Source organism: Eschscholzia californica, unplaced genomic scaffold (assembly GCF_041429995.1).
Source record: "Eschscholzia californica isolate CP2 unplaced genomic scaffold, dmEscCali1.0.p SCAF_2, whole genome shotgun sequence".
NCBI lineage: Eukaryota > Viridiplantae > Streptophyta > Magnoliopsida > Ranunculales > Papaveraceae > Eschscholzia > Eschscholzia californica.
The window spans coordinates 308,618-323,378 of NW_028238309.1; the positions used below are offsets into that span (position 1 = coordinate 308,618).

General features: G+C 36.0%; 2 protein-coding genes, 1 long non-coding RNA gene and 1 pseudogene across 5 annotated transcripts; 2 read left to right on the forward strand and 2 right to left on the reverse strand.

Annotated features, from left to right (window-relative positions):
• Positions 1–3,513: 3,513 nt before the first annotated feature.
• LOC147554879 (uncharacterized) lies at positions 3,514–6,496 on the reverse strand. Of its 2 annotated transcripts, XR_015234336.1 has the most exons (4): positions 5,948–6,496; positions 5,282–5,570; positions 4,581–4,685; positions 3,514–3,776 (listed from the first exon to the last, which is right to left on the reverse strand). It is a non-coding gene; the product is annotated as an uncharacterized LOC147554879 (long non-coding RNA). The 2 variants fall into 2 exon arrangements; XR_015234335.1 differs by lacking the exon at positions 3,514–3,776 and having other exon boundaries at positions 4,336–4,685; positions 5,948–6,485.
• A 248-nt stretch (positions 6,497–6,744) lies between these two features.
• Positions 6,745–10,839, forward strand: LOC147554880 (DExH-box ATP-dependent RNA helicase DExH18, mitochondrial-like). 2 transcript variants are annotated; one of them, XR_015234337.1, is made up of 4 exons: positions 6,745–9,394; positions 9,560–9,634; positions 9,758–9,953; positions 10,540–10,839. XR_015234337.1 is itself a non-coding variant. In XM_086659920.1 (3 exons), exons 1-2 carry the CDS (start codon positions 7,122–7,124, stop codon positions 9,615–9,617), a joined length of 2,331 nt encoding a protein of 776 aa, XP_086516046.1. In that variant the 5' UTR covers positions 6,745–7,121; the 3' UTR covers positions 9,618–9,634; positions 9,758–10,179. The 2 variants fall into 2 exon arrangements, 1 of the variants encoding a protein (XP_086516046.1); XM_086659920.1 differs by lacking the exon at positions 10,540–10,839 and having other exon boundaries at positions 9,758–10,179.
• A 126-nt stretch (positions 10,840–10,965) lies between these two features.
• Positions 10,966–13,030, forward strand: LOC147554881 (heme oxygenase-like, multi-helical). Its single transcript, XM_086659922.1, has 3 exons — positions 10,966–11,319; positions 11,417–11,649; positions 12,571–13,030. The coding sequence occupies exons 1-3, from the start codon at positions 11,194–11,196 to the stop codon at positions 12,884–12,886; spliced, it is 675 nt and encodes a 224-aa protein (XP_086516048.1). The 5' UTR covers positions 10,966–11,193; the 3' UTR covers positions 12,887–13,030.
• Positions 13,031–13,577: 547 nt separating this feature from the next.
• Positions 13,578–14,015, reverse strand: LOC147554882 (bZIP transcription factor 53 pseudogene; annotated as a pseudogene).
• Between the last annotated feature and the right edge of the window lie 746 nt (positions 14,016–14,761).

Genomic DNA, 14,761 nt, shown 5'->3' on the forward strand with positions numbered 1-14,761 from the left:
CTAAGGGTGTGTTTGATTGGAAGTTTCCCGGAGAAAATAGAAACAATTTCTCTAAAATATTAGATTTTCATGTGTTTGTTAGGATTTTTAGGGAATCATAAATTTTCACTCACGTGACAAAAATTTCTAAATTTTCCACAAAAAAGGGGAAAGTTATGACCCACCTCCCCCCTAAGAATCTCTTTCCCAACTTCTCATATTTCTCTCAACCACTTTGACCTAATATACCTACTAATTAATCAACCCACCGTATTCAGCCGAAAAATTTCATGATCTTCTTTACTCAAAAGCTTCCGAACGATCTTGAGGTAAACATCTATCTAACTTTATCATCATCATCAAATCTGATTTTCAACATCTCTCAATCAGTTTCTTCTTCCAAAATCTGTTTTCTTCAAAGATGGAAGAAGAAGATTTCTTCTTGTGAAGAACAAAAACAACACTAATTCCTTGATTTTGAGTAGAAACAGAAGTCAAATGGGATTTAATTGTCGGAGAATGTTTGATCTTGGTGTCGGAACTTGTCATCGCGATGGTTGTTGCTTTAGTTTTTTATATCTTCTACTTGAGAATTTTTATTGTTGACATGCCGCTAAAAAAATCTACTGAGATAAGAATGTGTTGTCAAGAACGTAGAAGAGTTAGAATGGGCAGTTGGTTAATCTAGTGTGGATTGTACATTGATAACAGTTAGAATCGACGATTATCCTAAGTTCCCTTTGGGATTATCCTCTTCTGTTTAGAGTTTACTTCGTTTAGATGGTACAAACATAATTTGTAAATATGGTTATACTTCCCTTCTTTTATTCTCTATCATTTCTCTAAGTTAGCGTTTCTTAGATCTTAGCGATACCATTAAATTTTTTTAATTACTTTTGGACAAACATAAAATGATAACAAACATAATAATTATGGAAAATAGATTTCATGTGAAAGGGAAAAACTTCATTCATTAATCCTATAAATTTTTGTTGTATAAAAATTGTAAACTTATCTAATAAATGTCATGTCAAAGATAACGAATATAAAACTTATGGGGAGAAGATTTTATATGAAAGGCAATATTTCATTGTTTTTAGATTTTTATGTGAAAGGAAAATAAATTATGAGAAAATAAGAGTTTATTGGATCAAAATTACAAATTTACTCATAAATTTCATTCCTTAAAATTTATGGGAAATGAGATATTTTATGTGATAAATTGCATCACTTTAATCCTTAATAGTTTCTATATGACCTTTAGGGTCCAAAGATGTCTTTGAGATGATAGTTATTGAGTTTATCTAAATTCATGATGAAATATGTTCATAATGTACCCATGTCATGTAATGTTGTAACGATTCTTCAGTCTATATCAAAAGAAAAAAAAAATACTCAATTATAAAAAAAAACGAAACAAGATAGTCCGGACTTTGTCCAACTCAAGCTCATTGTTAGGCCGGGCCAGACTGACCTGCCGAATTCATATCTAAACCCAGCCATGGACTGAGATGAAATTTGGACTTGGTCTAGTATGTCATTCAATGGTCGGATTGAGGTCGCCTTAAATGGACAAACCTAAACCAACCCGAACCGATTAGCAATACTAGCACAACTAATTGATTGATTGAAAGCATGTACTAATAAAACTGAGGGGTTCCCTCAATATTTAAATGTCACAATTTATAGTCAATTGGAGCATTTGTAGTATACACAATTGTCTAAAGGCCTTAACAAAGAAAGTATTACGTGGTCAACACTTGGATGTCTAAGTGGTCATCACCTTGATGCTTTGTTGGGGTGACATTTTTAAGGTGTCAGGACATTTGAATTCTTTATAGAGGGGTTGGGTCATTGGTCCAAAAAGGAGGCCAAAATGAAAATCCCACCCAAAGTTGCCTAAAAATGTAAAGGAGGTCCAATGTGTCAGTTTGGGGGTCAAAATTACGTAAAGGGCCCTTAGAAAATAAAGTATTTACCGTTCATGCCATCGAAAATTCTCGGGAAACGATTTTTTTTCTGAAAAATAATCTGACAACCCGTCCATCAGAATGTGTACTGTTCGGAAAATTACGGAACAGCCACCGAAAAATTCCCGGGAAACGCAAATTTTTTTGGTAAATTATTTTATTTACTGGAAATTTTTTTCTGTACTAGACATTTTTGCTGGGCGGGAATTTGAAATTTCGTAAAAAAATTTGAAAATTTGGGCGGGAATTTGAAATTTCGTTTGAAAATTTCAAAACTTCGAAAAAAAAAATTTGTGACCGGGAAATTATTTTATTTACTGGAAATTTTTTTCTGTACTAGACACTTTTGCTGGGCGGGAATTTAAAATTTTCAAAATTTGTCCGGGAATTTAAAATTTTCAAAATTTGTCCGGGAATTTAAAATTTTCAAAAAAATTTGAAATTTTGGCCGGGAATTTGAAATTTTCAATTTCGTTTGAAAATTTCGGAAAAAAGATTTCGTTTGAAAATTTCAAAAAAATTTGAAAATTGGAATTTTTTGTGTACAGGAAATTATTTTATTTAACGAGAAGAGATGGTTTGCTGGGCGGGAATTTGAAATTTCGTTTGAAAATTTCAAAATTTCAAAAAATTTTGAAACTTTGAATTTTTCGTGTACTGGTAAATTATTTTATTTACCAGACATTTTTTTTTTTTTTTCAGGAAAACGTCAGCATGTCCCGTCTAAGGGCAAGAGGGGAATAAAAAAAAAAAAACTGACATTTGGACCTGCAACTAATTTTTGGGTAAGAGTGGATTTTTTTTGGGTTTACACCCCAGATTTTGGACTGTTGACTCAAAAATCCTTCTTTATACTACACTAGGCATAACCCGTGCCTCCGGCACGGGTGCTTTCACCAAGTATTTGATGCATTTGAAACATTATATGACAATAACAAAGAAATTGTATCATACTCCAATGATAGCTAGGGAAGAGATACTGTAGGTTCTTTCTATCCTATAATTGGTAAAGTAAAAGCAACAAGCAAAGCTAGTTTTGTCTGTTTAGTTTAACTAATCAATTGATAGAAGATGTAAGAACACATCAACCATGGAGGTCTTGAATTTCGTCTAAGATGATGTCACTCAATACAAAAAATATTAAGCTTAGTCGCAAAATGACTTATAGCTTGCAGTATGGATACTTGGATTAGTAAATAACTTTGAAATACTTTTAGATTTAGTAATTCTTGAAGTGCAAACCTACCAAATTGTTCCAGCCCTCTCAAATGGGAAGAAAAAGGAAAAACTAAATCATCAACACATAACTAAAAGACGTATTAAAATGACTGCTAGTATTCTTCACTTGTTATTATCTCAACCAGAGCCTGCATATGAAGAATTCTATAACATGTTAGTATTTTAACCAGAATAAAGAGACGCCTTTTTATTCCCTATTACATTTTGTACCATTACATTAAGAGGAATGTTATGGGAAAATCAGAGTTTGGCGATTCCTTGGAATAACTTAACCTTTGGGTCTTCAAGGGAAATTTTTTTTCGTGCTCACCATGTAGGCTGTCATTAAACTAAGTCGCATGAAAATATATTAAATGATTTCACTTATCAATATTGTTTCATCATATAATAAATATCTCCAATATCATTCACCACCTTAGCATAGAAAAGAGTTTGAGTCTTAAGCATGGATCCTCTCCATCTTAACTTAAAATGCTTTTTACCGATAATTTACGTAACTTAACCTCAAGCACACCCTTCAAATGATTTAGCTCTTTGTCCAAATCATGACTTGAGTATAAGCTTGAACCAATGAATTGTTGTTTGAATCTGGCCAGAAATAAAAGAAAGAAGGAAACAAAATCACCCGAAAGCATTTAATGATGGTAAATTACATACAGCTAAGATTACATTGAGACATTTGAGATCACATACTCTAACAATGATGTGGTATCACAGAGGATGAGGAAGGTTTAGCTGCAAATGGACATCTAGTTATACACACACACACATATATATATATATGTATTGAACCCTGAACCCAATATACATAAAGCTATGAAAAAGAAGTCTGGGCTGAATACTCCTAAGATTAAGCAAGTTATTTCTTACCAAGTGTATGATAAAAAAAAAAAAACTTGGTAAACTCAAACGGGAGACAAACAAATTAAGAAATTAAAGAAACAATATACATGGAGAGGTAAGGTACTTTGGTTCCATGGGTTAAAAAATATGTACGCTTTTCCAGATCGTAAGATTTTCAATCTTTAGCCAGCTCAATAAACATGGATTCATACTTCTGGTCTTCCTTGCAAAAAGTGATCTTTTACTATACCAAAATATGCAATCTCAGGAGAAGAAATAGTTCACACATCAACTAATACTCATCTGAACGTAGAAACAATATTACACCTCAGTTTATACTCATATTTGTAATACATCACCAAATTACATAAGACGATACAGCAACAACTGGAACAATCTAGCAAGAAATAACCAAGAAAGTAATGTCTGCTGCAGCTACATCAACTTTGAAAAATATATAAAACATATGCAACAAAAATTGAGTCACTGCTCAAGAATTCAAAACAGGCTACAATGAGTGCACACCAACAGTTTGGGTAAGAGATGTACCTACAAGAAGAGTCTTTCGAGCTCATCCCCTATTAAAGACCGATAATTGTTGTATTCCCATTACTGAAGAGCTGGCATGAAGTCGACCGTGATTCTTTAATGATCCTGGGCAATAAAACACACAATGGTTATCTATGGATACAAACAAAGAGAAAAGAATAAAAAACATACGAGCTTATGGTTTCGTGAAAAAAGAAAACGAATAATGAACAAAAACCATAAATCGCATTTTCTATCCTTTTATGATTGCTCGTTAATACATGGATTCGCTTAAACTCGAAAATGGTAAAGAAATCCACGAATGCAAAACATTGCCATAGAAAGCCTTGAACTGTATAAATTTTGACTTAGAGATTTTATCATACGGTTGGAAGGCCATTACAGAAATTAACGGGAGACCTTCTACCAAACAGTTGATGTACGGAAAATAACATACAATAGGATTGATTGCTTTTTTTCCTCTTCTTTTGGATAAAAAACCTAATGAAGTTAGAAACAAAATAATATATCTTTGAGTCAAAACTAAAACCACAAACATGTAAAGAACAAAAAATACAGAGAGAAAGAAAGAGAAAGAGATATAAACCTAAGTAGAACTTGAAATACATAGAATAAACTACTAATCGAACAAAACTGAAGCATAAATTTTGAGTCATGAGGATTTTATCAAACAAGAAAGAAGAAATTCAAATAGAACTTACTTGAAATCGAAATTCCTTGAGTCGACCTAGAACCAAAGAATGTGTCTTGTGAAGAATGTCTGCCTTCTCACTGATCTAAATTAGTCGATAATAACTAAACTATTTCATTGGAAGGAGATTGAATGAAAACTAAATTGATGCATCACATGATGATGGCGAAGATGGACAGATATCGAAGACGATGTTAACAAAGAAGGAGATGGTGGACTATTAACAGTTGGGGATGACTGATGGATGCGGATGAAGCACACGATGATGCCGCTGAAAAACAGAAAGTAGATGACTTGACCTATAGAACAGACAACAAAATTGAAAAATAGTATAAAGTATTAATATAACAGAAAGTAGAAACTGTAATCCAAAAAGCAACAAAATCTCTAGAAGACATCACTACTATTACCTACAAAATCAAATAATCATTCAAGCAAAACCCAATTTCCCACAGCAACTCATGAATTGAAACAAAACCCCCAAATAGATGATCAAACAACAGTTAAACAAATTCCCCCAAATAGATTATCAAACAACAGTTAAACAAAGCCCCCCAAATAGATGACTGAACAACAATTAAGATCCTAAAGTAAAGTAATCCAGGCAGAACTTGAAATTGATCAAACTAATAAAAACTTGGAACTTAACATTATCAGAACACACCCTATATATTACCTGATAATTAACCCCCAAAGATTGATGTTGAAGATTGAGGGAAATTGGGGAGTGATTTACCCAGATTTATAGAGAGCTAAACGAAAAAATTTACCCAGATTTTCTGTTATGTGATTGAGAAGCTTGAAATTTTTTACCATGAAGCTTGATTTCTTCTTCCATAAAGATTTGGGGCGGCATGAATATTTGACGAAGCTTGATTTTTTGCTGAAAATTTCAGCCATGAAGCTTGATTTCTTCTCCTATGAAGATTTGAATCTTGATTTCTTTTCCCATAAAGATTTGGGGAGGGGTGAAAATTTCTTCAATTCTAAGCTTGATTTCTTCTCCAATGAAGATTTGGGGAGGGGTCAAAATTTGTTCAATTTTAAGCTTGAGTTCTTCTCTCATGAAAATTTCAGAAGTGTTGAATGATTTTTTCAGTTTTGTCGAAGAGATAAGGAAGAGTTTATAACGCTTAACTTCTGTAACGAAGAGATGAAGAGATGGAAGAAGAGACTGGTAACTGGCGCGTTTCAACAAAAAAAAAAAAAAAAAAGACTGGTAACTGGCGCGAAGAAAGTGGGTGAGTAAGGGGAATAACGCCCGAAAGCTGACGATCACGGTTGATCATATCAGACGGTCCACATTAACGGTTTTATTTACCTTATTGCATTTAGTGGGTGATTAAACTTCTTATTTTTAGGGTGGGTAATAGATCAAAGGGTGTGGATCTTATCAAAATCGCAACAGACGGCTGAGATTTGTATTTGGTTTGTCCCAGTCAGCACAAAACATTGTGTTTTGTTATATAGATTTTTTTGCCGCGAAAAGTAGCAGCGTGGCGGTGGTGGACCACCACAATGGCATTCTTGTAGTTAATATGTATTTCAAGTGCATTCTCTTTAACAAATGAAATGAACCCGACCGACCGATCCTGGGGCTTTTTTTCCCCTCTCGTTCTGATTAGTTAGGGCAAAGAGATGTCTCACAGAGGTAGGTTTTACTGAACTTCTTCCATTTTATTGTTTTCAAGTTCTTCCATTTTACTGAAGTTCTGATTAATGGATATGCCCATGTTGTGTTATTGACCCGGTTGGTTGCCCTAATTTATCCATCCATCCTCAATCTTTTACTTCCCAATCGTTTTTTTTCATGCCCATATTTGTATGATATTCAGTTCTCGTTGAGTAAAATGGTGAAAGGAACTCCAACTTATCTATGCCGAATCTATTCATCTATAAGAAATGTTACTAGGGTTAGGTTTTCTCTACCAAGTCGGTCTTTAAGTTCTCGAAAAAGCTCATTTTTTGAAAATTTGGGTTTACCCATACTTTATCAAAATGTATCTGGTTTGATAAACTCACAAACAGGGTCACAGGGTAATAAATTTAGGGTTTTTAATCTTACCCATTTGAAACCTTACTCAACTGAGGTTGAAAGTGGCAATGATGAAGATGATGGTGGTGTCTTTGATTATAAAGATGATGATAATAGTTTACATGATTTAGTGGATAATGCGGAGACGCCAACGTCTGATAATACTTCTTTAGACACTAATAACTTCAATAATGTGGGTATTCGTGATCCGGTTGAATTGTATCAAGAGCTTCGAAATGTTGAAATGGGTGCGAGGAAAACACAAGCTGACTGTGAAGTTTTAGCTGAAATTTTTCGATCATTCGCTAAGTCAGGATGGGCTTCAAACCAGGCTCTTGCAATTTATATTGGTTTATCATTTTTCCCTACGGCTGCTCACAAGTTCCGATCTTTCTTCATAAAGAAGTCACCTCTTGATGTTTCGAATTACCTTGTTTCAATTGGTCCATGTGTAGAGGCAGATAAGTTTCTTTTCCCTATTTTTGTCGAATTTTGCTTGGAACATTTTCCAGATGAGATCAAGAGGTTTCAGGGAATAGTTGAATCTGCTGATTTGACAAAGCCCCAGACCTGGTTTCCGTTTGCAAGGGCTATGAAACGAAAAATCGTTTACCATTGTGGGCCGACAAATAGTGGTAAAACCTATAACGCCTTGCAGCGATATATGGAGGCAAAGAAAGGTATTTACTGTAGTCCTCTGAGGCTTTTAGCTATGGAAGTTTTTGATAGGGTAAATGCACTTGGAGTTTATTGTAGTCTCCATACGGGGCAAGAAAAGAAGAATGTTCCATTTTCAAACCATATTGCTTGTACCGTCGAAATGGTTTCTACAGATGAATTATATGAGGTGGCTGTTATTGATGAAATCCAGATGATGGCTGACACGTGTAGAGGTTATGCATGGACCAGGGCTCTGCTTGGATTGAAGGCTGACGAGATACATCTTTGTGGTGACCCTAGTGTTCTGAGAATTGTTCGAAAAATTTGTTCGGAAACTGGAGATGAGTTGATTGAAAACCACTATGAAAGGTTTAAGCCTCTTGTTGTAGAAGCGAAGACCCTATTGGGGGATCTTAAAAATGTCCGGGCAGGAGATTGTATTGTGGCCTTCTCAAGAAGAGAGATATTCGAGGTAAAGATGGCGATTGAGAAGTTCACCAAACACAGGTGTTGTGTTATTTATGGTGCTTTACCACCAGAGACGAGGCGGCATCAAGCTAATTTATTTAATGAACAAGATAATGAATTTGATGTTTTGGTTGCAAGTGATGCAGTGGGAATGGGGTTGAATTTGAATATTAGAAGGGTGGTATTTTATAGTCTCTCAAAGTATAATGGTGACAAGATTGTGCCAGTTCCAGCGACACAGGTGAAGCAAATAGCTGGAAGAGCAGGCCGAAGGGGAAGCCGTTATCCTGATGGACTCGCTACAACCTTACATCTTGATGATCTGGATTACTTGATTGAGTGTTTGAAGCAACCTTTCGATGAAGTTAAGAAAGTGGGTTTGTTTCCTTTCTATGAGCAGGTTGAGTTATTTGCAGGGAAGCTCCCAAATATTACCTTCTGCCAGCTACTGGAGAAGTTTGGTGAGAACTGCCGTCTCGATGGTTCTTATTTCTTATGTCGACATGACCATATAAAGAAGGTTGCCAAGATGTTGGAGAAAGTTCCAGGGTTGTCTCTCGAAGACCGTTTTAACTTTTGCTTTGCTCCAGTAAACATTAGAGATCCAAAAGCTATGTACCATCTCCTGAAATTTGCTTCATCGTACAGTCAGAATCTTCCTGTTAGTATAGCAATGGGAATGCCCAAGTGTTCTGCTCGTAATGATTCAGAATTATTGGATCTCGAGACTAAACATCAAGTTTTGTCTATGTATCTATGGCTGTCATGCCACTTTAAGGAGGAGACATTCCCTTATGCTCAGAAGGCTGCTTCAATGGCAACTGATATTGCTGATTTATTAGGTCAGTCTCTTACCAAAGCTTGCTGGAAACCTGAATCAAGAGGCGCGACAAAATCAAAACCCCAACAGAAGGACGATAGTTACAAGAGACCACTGTCACTTATCAAATCATATCAAAAGTAAGCGTTTTTAATTTAAATGCATTCAGTTTTGGTTCTGTTTTTTGTATGTGGAATCTCGAACTAAATTTATTTTCTTTCATGTTTACATTCTTTCAAAAAAGGAAGCTTTTTCATGTCATTTTCTTAGTAACTTGTCAATGAACTTTCTTCTCTGAATAACAGGAATAGGCATGAATACTCTCCCAAACCTGATTCTTCAAATCAGGGTCTCTCGGCATAAGAGTAACACTTCACGAGGTATATGTGTTATACACTTGTATTCATTTTATGTCTCGACAGAGTTTCTTCTGTTCTTTCTTTCTCTTATTCTTTTCTTGTCTTTCAAGGTGGTGGTATTGACATTAGCTTCCTTCCTTGTAGGCTCGTTCCAGAGACCTAGTCTGACTTTTGCGAGGTCAATGAGTAATATATCAGCGGGGCAAACAATATCAAGCTTTTGCTCAGATAGGCCAACACTGGAGAATAACTCAAGCAAAACTTGGTTCATCAATAGTTGCAGAGCTACGCAAGCGGAGCATCCTGTAATGTTTACCCGTGATTCAGAATCTCAGATTAGGTAAGTGAAATTACATAATTATATGGAATTTTTTTATTGAAACAACTTGTTAATCAACAAGTTTTATGGATCAGTAAGATTCGAATTCTGGTCTCTGCAATGAAGAGATACACATTTTACCACCCAACCGAAGTAGGGTTGGCAAGAAGCTGTATTCGTATGGTTGGAATTGTATGCTGTTTGAGAGTTTCATAAGAAGAACTCGGAATATATCAAGTTTTTCTTCGATCTCTTAAATTGCTTCAACCACTATTTTCTTAAAAGGTCGTTTTGAGGACCAACATTAATGTGTTAAATGATTCCTTAATTTCTTCTCCGAAGGATAATGGTCTTCTATACTCAAATAGCATATGATAGTTTCACTTTGCAAATTATGAAAATGAGTGAATGGTAAAGAGTAAAGAAGTAACGGAGATGGTTAGTGCAAATTATGAAAATGAGTGAATTGTGTTGAAGTCGTCTTTTAGGTGCTATTTAACATTTCCAGTTTCATGGTTATGTTAAAGTATTTTCGTCTTGGAACCTATTCTCGTGATTATGCCATACGAAAAGTGGTTCTCATGTTAATCTACCTGGTCGCTTGCAGGTTGGGTCGGAATCGCAACTTGGGAAGCGAATATAGCAGCAGGACAGAGGGGTTATCAGAACGGTGCTGCCATGGTGGGGTTTAGTAGCTAGAGGGATGTAACGAGGGAAATGCATTATTGGAATGAAAAGAGAGGAAAGTGAAGACATTATATGACTTAGCTTGAGATAGTATTATAGTTCATAACAAGTTTGAGTATTCTTGTTTTTCTTCTTTTTATATTGACTGGAATAGTCATGACAAAGCATTGATACATCAATACGACGTGATAAGTACGATAGCTGCAGAATTTAAACCTTAGAGAAACTAAGGGTCTAAAGCAATCTAATTATTTATTTATACATTATTTTCTTTTTGAATAAAAAAGACTGATGAAGACGTGTTAATCCAATGGTCTAAAACTTGTTCTCTTCACAACACAATTCTACCTACACTTGTGCTATTTAGATAACCGACAGGCCAACAAAATTAACCTAAAAAGGCTACATAAACGACTCTGATGAAGACGTGTTAATCAATAAGAGTTGACACTCAAACATCTTCTTTTTCCTCATTGTGGCACTATTACTACTACTTCATTCCTCCTTACTGCAAACAATTCTAGAGAGAAAGAGAATAGAGAGAGAGAGAGAGAGAGAGAGAGAGAGAGAGGAAATGGATGGAGCAATAGAGTCATGGTTAAAGAAGCACAATCTGATGTACCTAGCAGCAACCAAACATCCTTTCATCCTCAGTATCAAAGATGGCACAATTGATCTTTCCTCCTTCAAACGATGGCTTGTAATATTATCACTCAAACCCTAAACTAAACCCCCTCATTTGTGTTTACATCTTGTTCCATAGTTAAGATTTTGAGATTTGGTTTTGATATTGGCAGGGGCAAGATTACATTTTTGTTAGAAATTTTGTTCCATTTGTGGCTAGTGTTTTGATAAAGGCGGCTTCTTCTTCTTCATCATCACATGATGACATTGATGATGATATGGAAGTGATTTTAGGAGGAATGGGTTCACTGTCTGATGAATTAACCTGGTTCAAGAATGAAGCTTCCAAATGGGATATTCATCTTTCTACCATTTCTCCTCATCAAACTAACCAACAATATTGCAGGTAAATAATTTCATGTCTTAAATTCCTTATTGCAAATTCTAGGTCATTCTAAAAGTAGGTACTGTTTCTTTTTGAGACAATTATTAATGAATGGGCTCCAATCCAAATCGATAATATTTGTTATTGTTGGACTTGTATGACTAATTTGGGTTGACATTGGATTCTGATATCGTCACCGGACCGGGCTGGACGGCTCTAGTCCCGGACTGTTCGGACCCGGACGTCCAGGGGCTCCCATGACCCCACTACTCCTAGGTCGTCAGAGCTGAAATCTGACTCCAGGTCGCTCTCTCCTGTCTGGGGGCCGGACCGCGGGAAAACCCACTACACCACCAGTCTCGAAACTGAAATCTGAATCCAGCTCTCTCCTGTCTGGGGGCCGGACCGCAAGGGGATCGGACAGCGGGAAAACCCACTACACCACCATTCTCGAAACTGAAACCTGGATTGACAGCGGGAAAACCCACTGCACCACCAGTCTCAAAACTGAAATCTGAACCGACCACCAGTCTCGAAACTGAAATCTGAGTCCAGCTCTCTCCTGTCTGGGGGCCGGACCGCAAGGGGATCTGACAGCGGGAAAACCCACTACACCACCAGTCTCGAAACTGAAACCTGGATTGACAACGGGAAAACCCACTGCACCACCAGTCTCGAAACTAAAATCTGAACTCGGGCGTCATGGTCCCTCGGGCATCATGGTCACTCGGCGTCACGGTCATGGGGTCTCAAAATACCACCATACCAAACTCTTTTGCTTAGGTCGAAACTGAAAGCTGACTCCAGGTCACTGAGTTTAGAAATTTTGTTTTTGTGACTCGTTTGAACGATTGATCAGTGACGTGATTCAGGTCCAGCGGAGTCAACTTCACACTGCAACCTAAAGTTTTTCAAGTCTGACCAACTTTTATCCATTATTAGGTTTCTGGAAAGCTTAATGGGCCCTGAAGTCGATTACGCAGTTGTTATTACAGCGTTTTGGGCGATCGAAGCAGTTTATCAACGAAGCTTCTCCACCTGCCTAGAAGATGATTCTAAAACCCCAGCAGAGCTTATAGATACTTGCAAGAGATGGGGCAACGAGGGTTTCGGCAAGTACTGTCACACCCTTCAAGGCATTGCAACTCGATGTTTGGACAAGGCGACAGATGATGTCCGGGCTAAAGCGGAAACGACATTCCTCCATGTTCTTGAATTTGAGGTTCAATTCTGGAACATGAGCCAAGGTAGAATCTAAATGTTATCTGTTTTGAACTAGTTCTTCGTATTTTAGCGTGTCAAGTTCTTGAACAAGAACCTTTATGTATGAAAGTGTGGTTTTCCTGTTGGATAGTAAACATGTAGATTTGTTAATGGAAGTTTGTGTTCTTATCTTAGACAATTAACCCAGTTTATAAGAACAGATTAAGGGGGGCAGTGGATAGGTTCATGGACAAAATGTCTGACATATCAAGACATTCTCTCAAGAAGCTCCCTGAATTACACTAAAATATCTATGAAACAATCCGTCTTGAGATGTCTATGATTTAGTGTCCTAAACCAACAACATAGACGTTGGAAGTGTCTCAAACGAATAAAACAAACATTGGGAGACGTTTGAAATTTCCCACACGAATAATACCGACATTTTAAGGTATCTAAAATATCTTAAACGAATAACACAGACGTTTAGAGACGTTTTAAGTGTCCCCAATAAATAACACAGATGTTGTTAATGTCTACCAATGTCCACAACCATTACACCTATCAATCAGAGATCAGAATTCCAAAAAAACAGAATGAGAATTTTGATTCCTATATGAGAAATACTGTAAATTAGTTCAGAACAAAATGAAATTTAACTACTACCCATTAAAGAACAACATGTTTAGAGACCAAATATATACTAATTAAAACTCGATTAACCATTAACAAACTTAATCTAATGACTAAAATCCTGAAGAAGCAGAGACACCCATGATTGACTGAGTTGTGTAAGGTAAATGCCATGGCTTCAATAATGGATCAGGTATTTCGGGGATATCGATAGAAACCCCATTGATCTCCTCGATGATACGAAGAAACGAATTCAGAGACTGTAATCTCTTAGTTAGTTCATCAATTTCAGCTCTCAGAATCTTGTTCTCTGTTTCTACATTGTTGTAATTCTCTGTAATGATATTAATACGTTTCGATGTTTCCTCGTTTTCTTTCTGCAATTTGACTACTTGGTTTAATAAATCATCCAAGTGATTTTGTTTCTTCATCCTTGATCGCCTCGCCGATTCCCGATTAGAAATCATCCTTCTCTTTTTCTTGTCATTAAGAATCTCATATTTTGCATGATCTCCTTCTGAACCAGAGCTAATTTGATGCACCAAAGACATCTTTTTCGATACAAAAAAAAAAATGATTTAGATCTCTTGTTAGTATTGGGAAGATTTTTGATTTGGATCAATTAGGTTAGGCAAAGATGAGATTGGAGAGAAGTAGCTTAGCTAGCTCAGGAAAACACATAAAACCAGTACAAAAAAACCACAGAGAAAGATTGGAGAAGAAGAAATCTCCTCAAGAGAACAGAATAGTTCATAAAGACTAGAGATTAGATTCCAACTGAAATAAGTCGAAATTCATCGAAAATTAATAGACCCTTTATCACAAATCCACAGATCGAAATGAATCCCACGTAAATATTTCAACAAATAAGATAAAAATGGGACTTTTATGTGAAAAATGCGAAGAGAGGATCAAGAACAACAGACAGAGAAAAAGCAGATATCCCAAAGCCAGGAAAGGGTTCAAGAATTATGGGAAGGGGAAAAGGAGAGGACATCTCTTGGTTTTTATAGACAAGATTGAAAAGGGTTTTTATAGACAAGAATAATAAAAAAAAGGGGAATTAGGTATTCATTTTTCCTTTTTGAAGTTATCTATAATCTTTCATTCTCAAGATAAGTATCAAGAATTAAGGGTAGAAGAGATCTTCTTGAAATTTGATCCTAATTAGAGCCTGAATTAGGGGAATATATGGCAGTTTATGACATGGAATCTTCATGAGATATTTTGATTTTTAATTGTAGGAAAGTAACAATTTGTAAGAAATGCTTTGAATATTCTTGTACGCTAGTCTTCT

Excerpts from the sequence above, each read along its gene's own strand:
- LOC147554880 (XM_086659920.1), top strand. The coding sequence starts at position 7,122 with ATGGTGAAAGGAACTCCAACTTATCTATGCCGAATCTATTCATCTATA. Across the intron at positions 9,395-9,559 it reads CTTATCAAATCATATCAAAA|GAATAGGCATGAATACTCTC; the intron begins GTAAGCGTTTTT and ends TCTGAATAACAG.
- LOC147554881 (XM_086659922.1), top strand. The coding sequence starts at position 11,194 with ATGGATGGAGCAATAGAGTCATGGTTAAAGAAGCACAATCTGATGTAC. Across the intron at positions 11,320-11,416 it reads CCTCCTTCAAACGATGGCTT|GGGCAAGATTACATTTTTGT; the intron begins GTAATATTATCA and ends TGATATTGGCAG. Across the intron at positions 11,650-12,570 it reads ACTAACCAACAATATTGCAG|GTTTCTGGAAAGCTTAATGG; the intron begins GTAAATAATTTC and ends ATCCATTATTAG.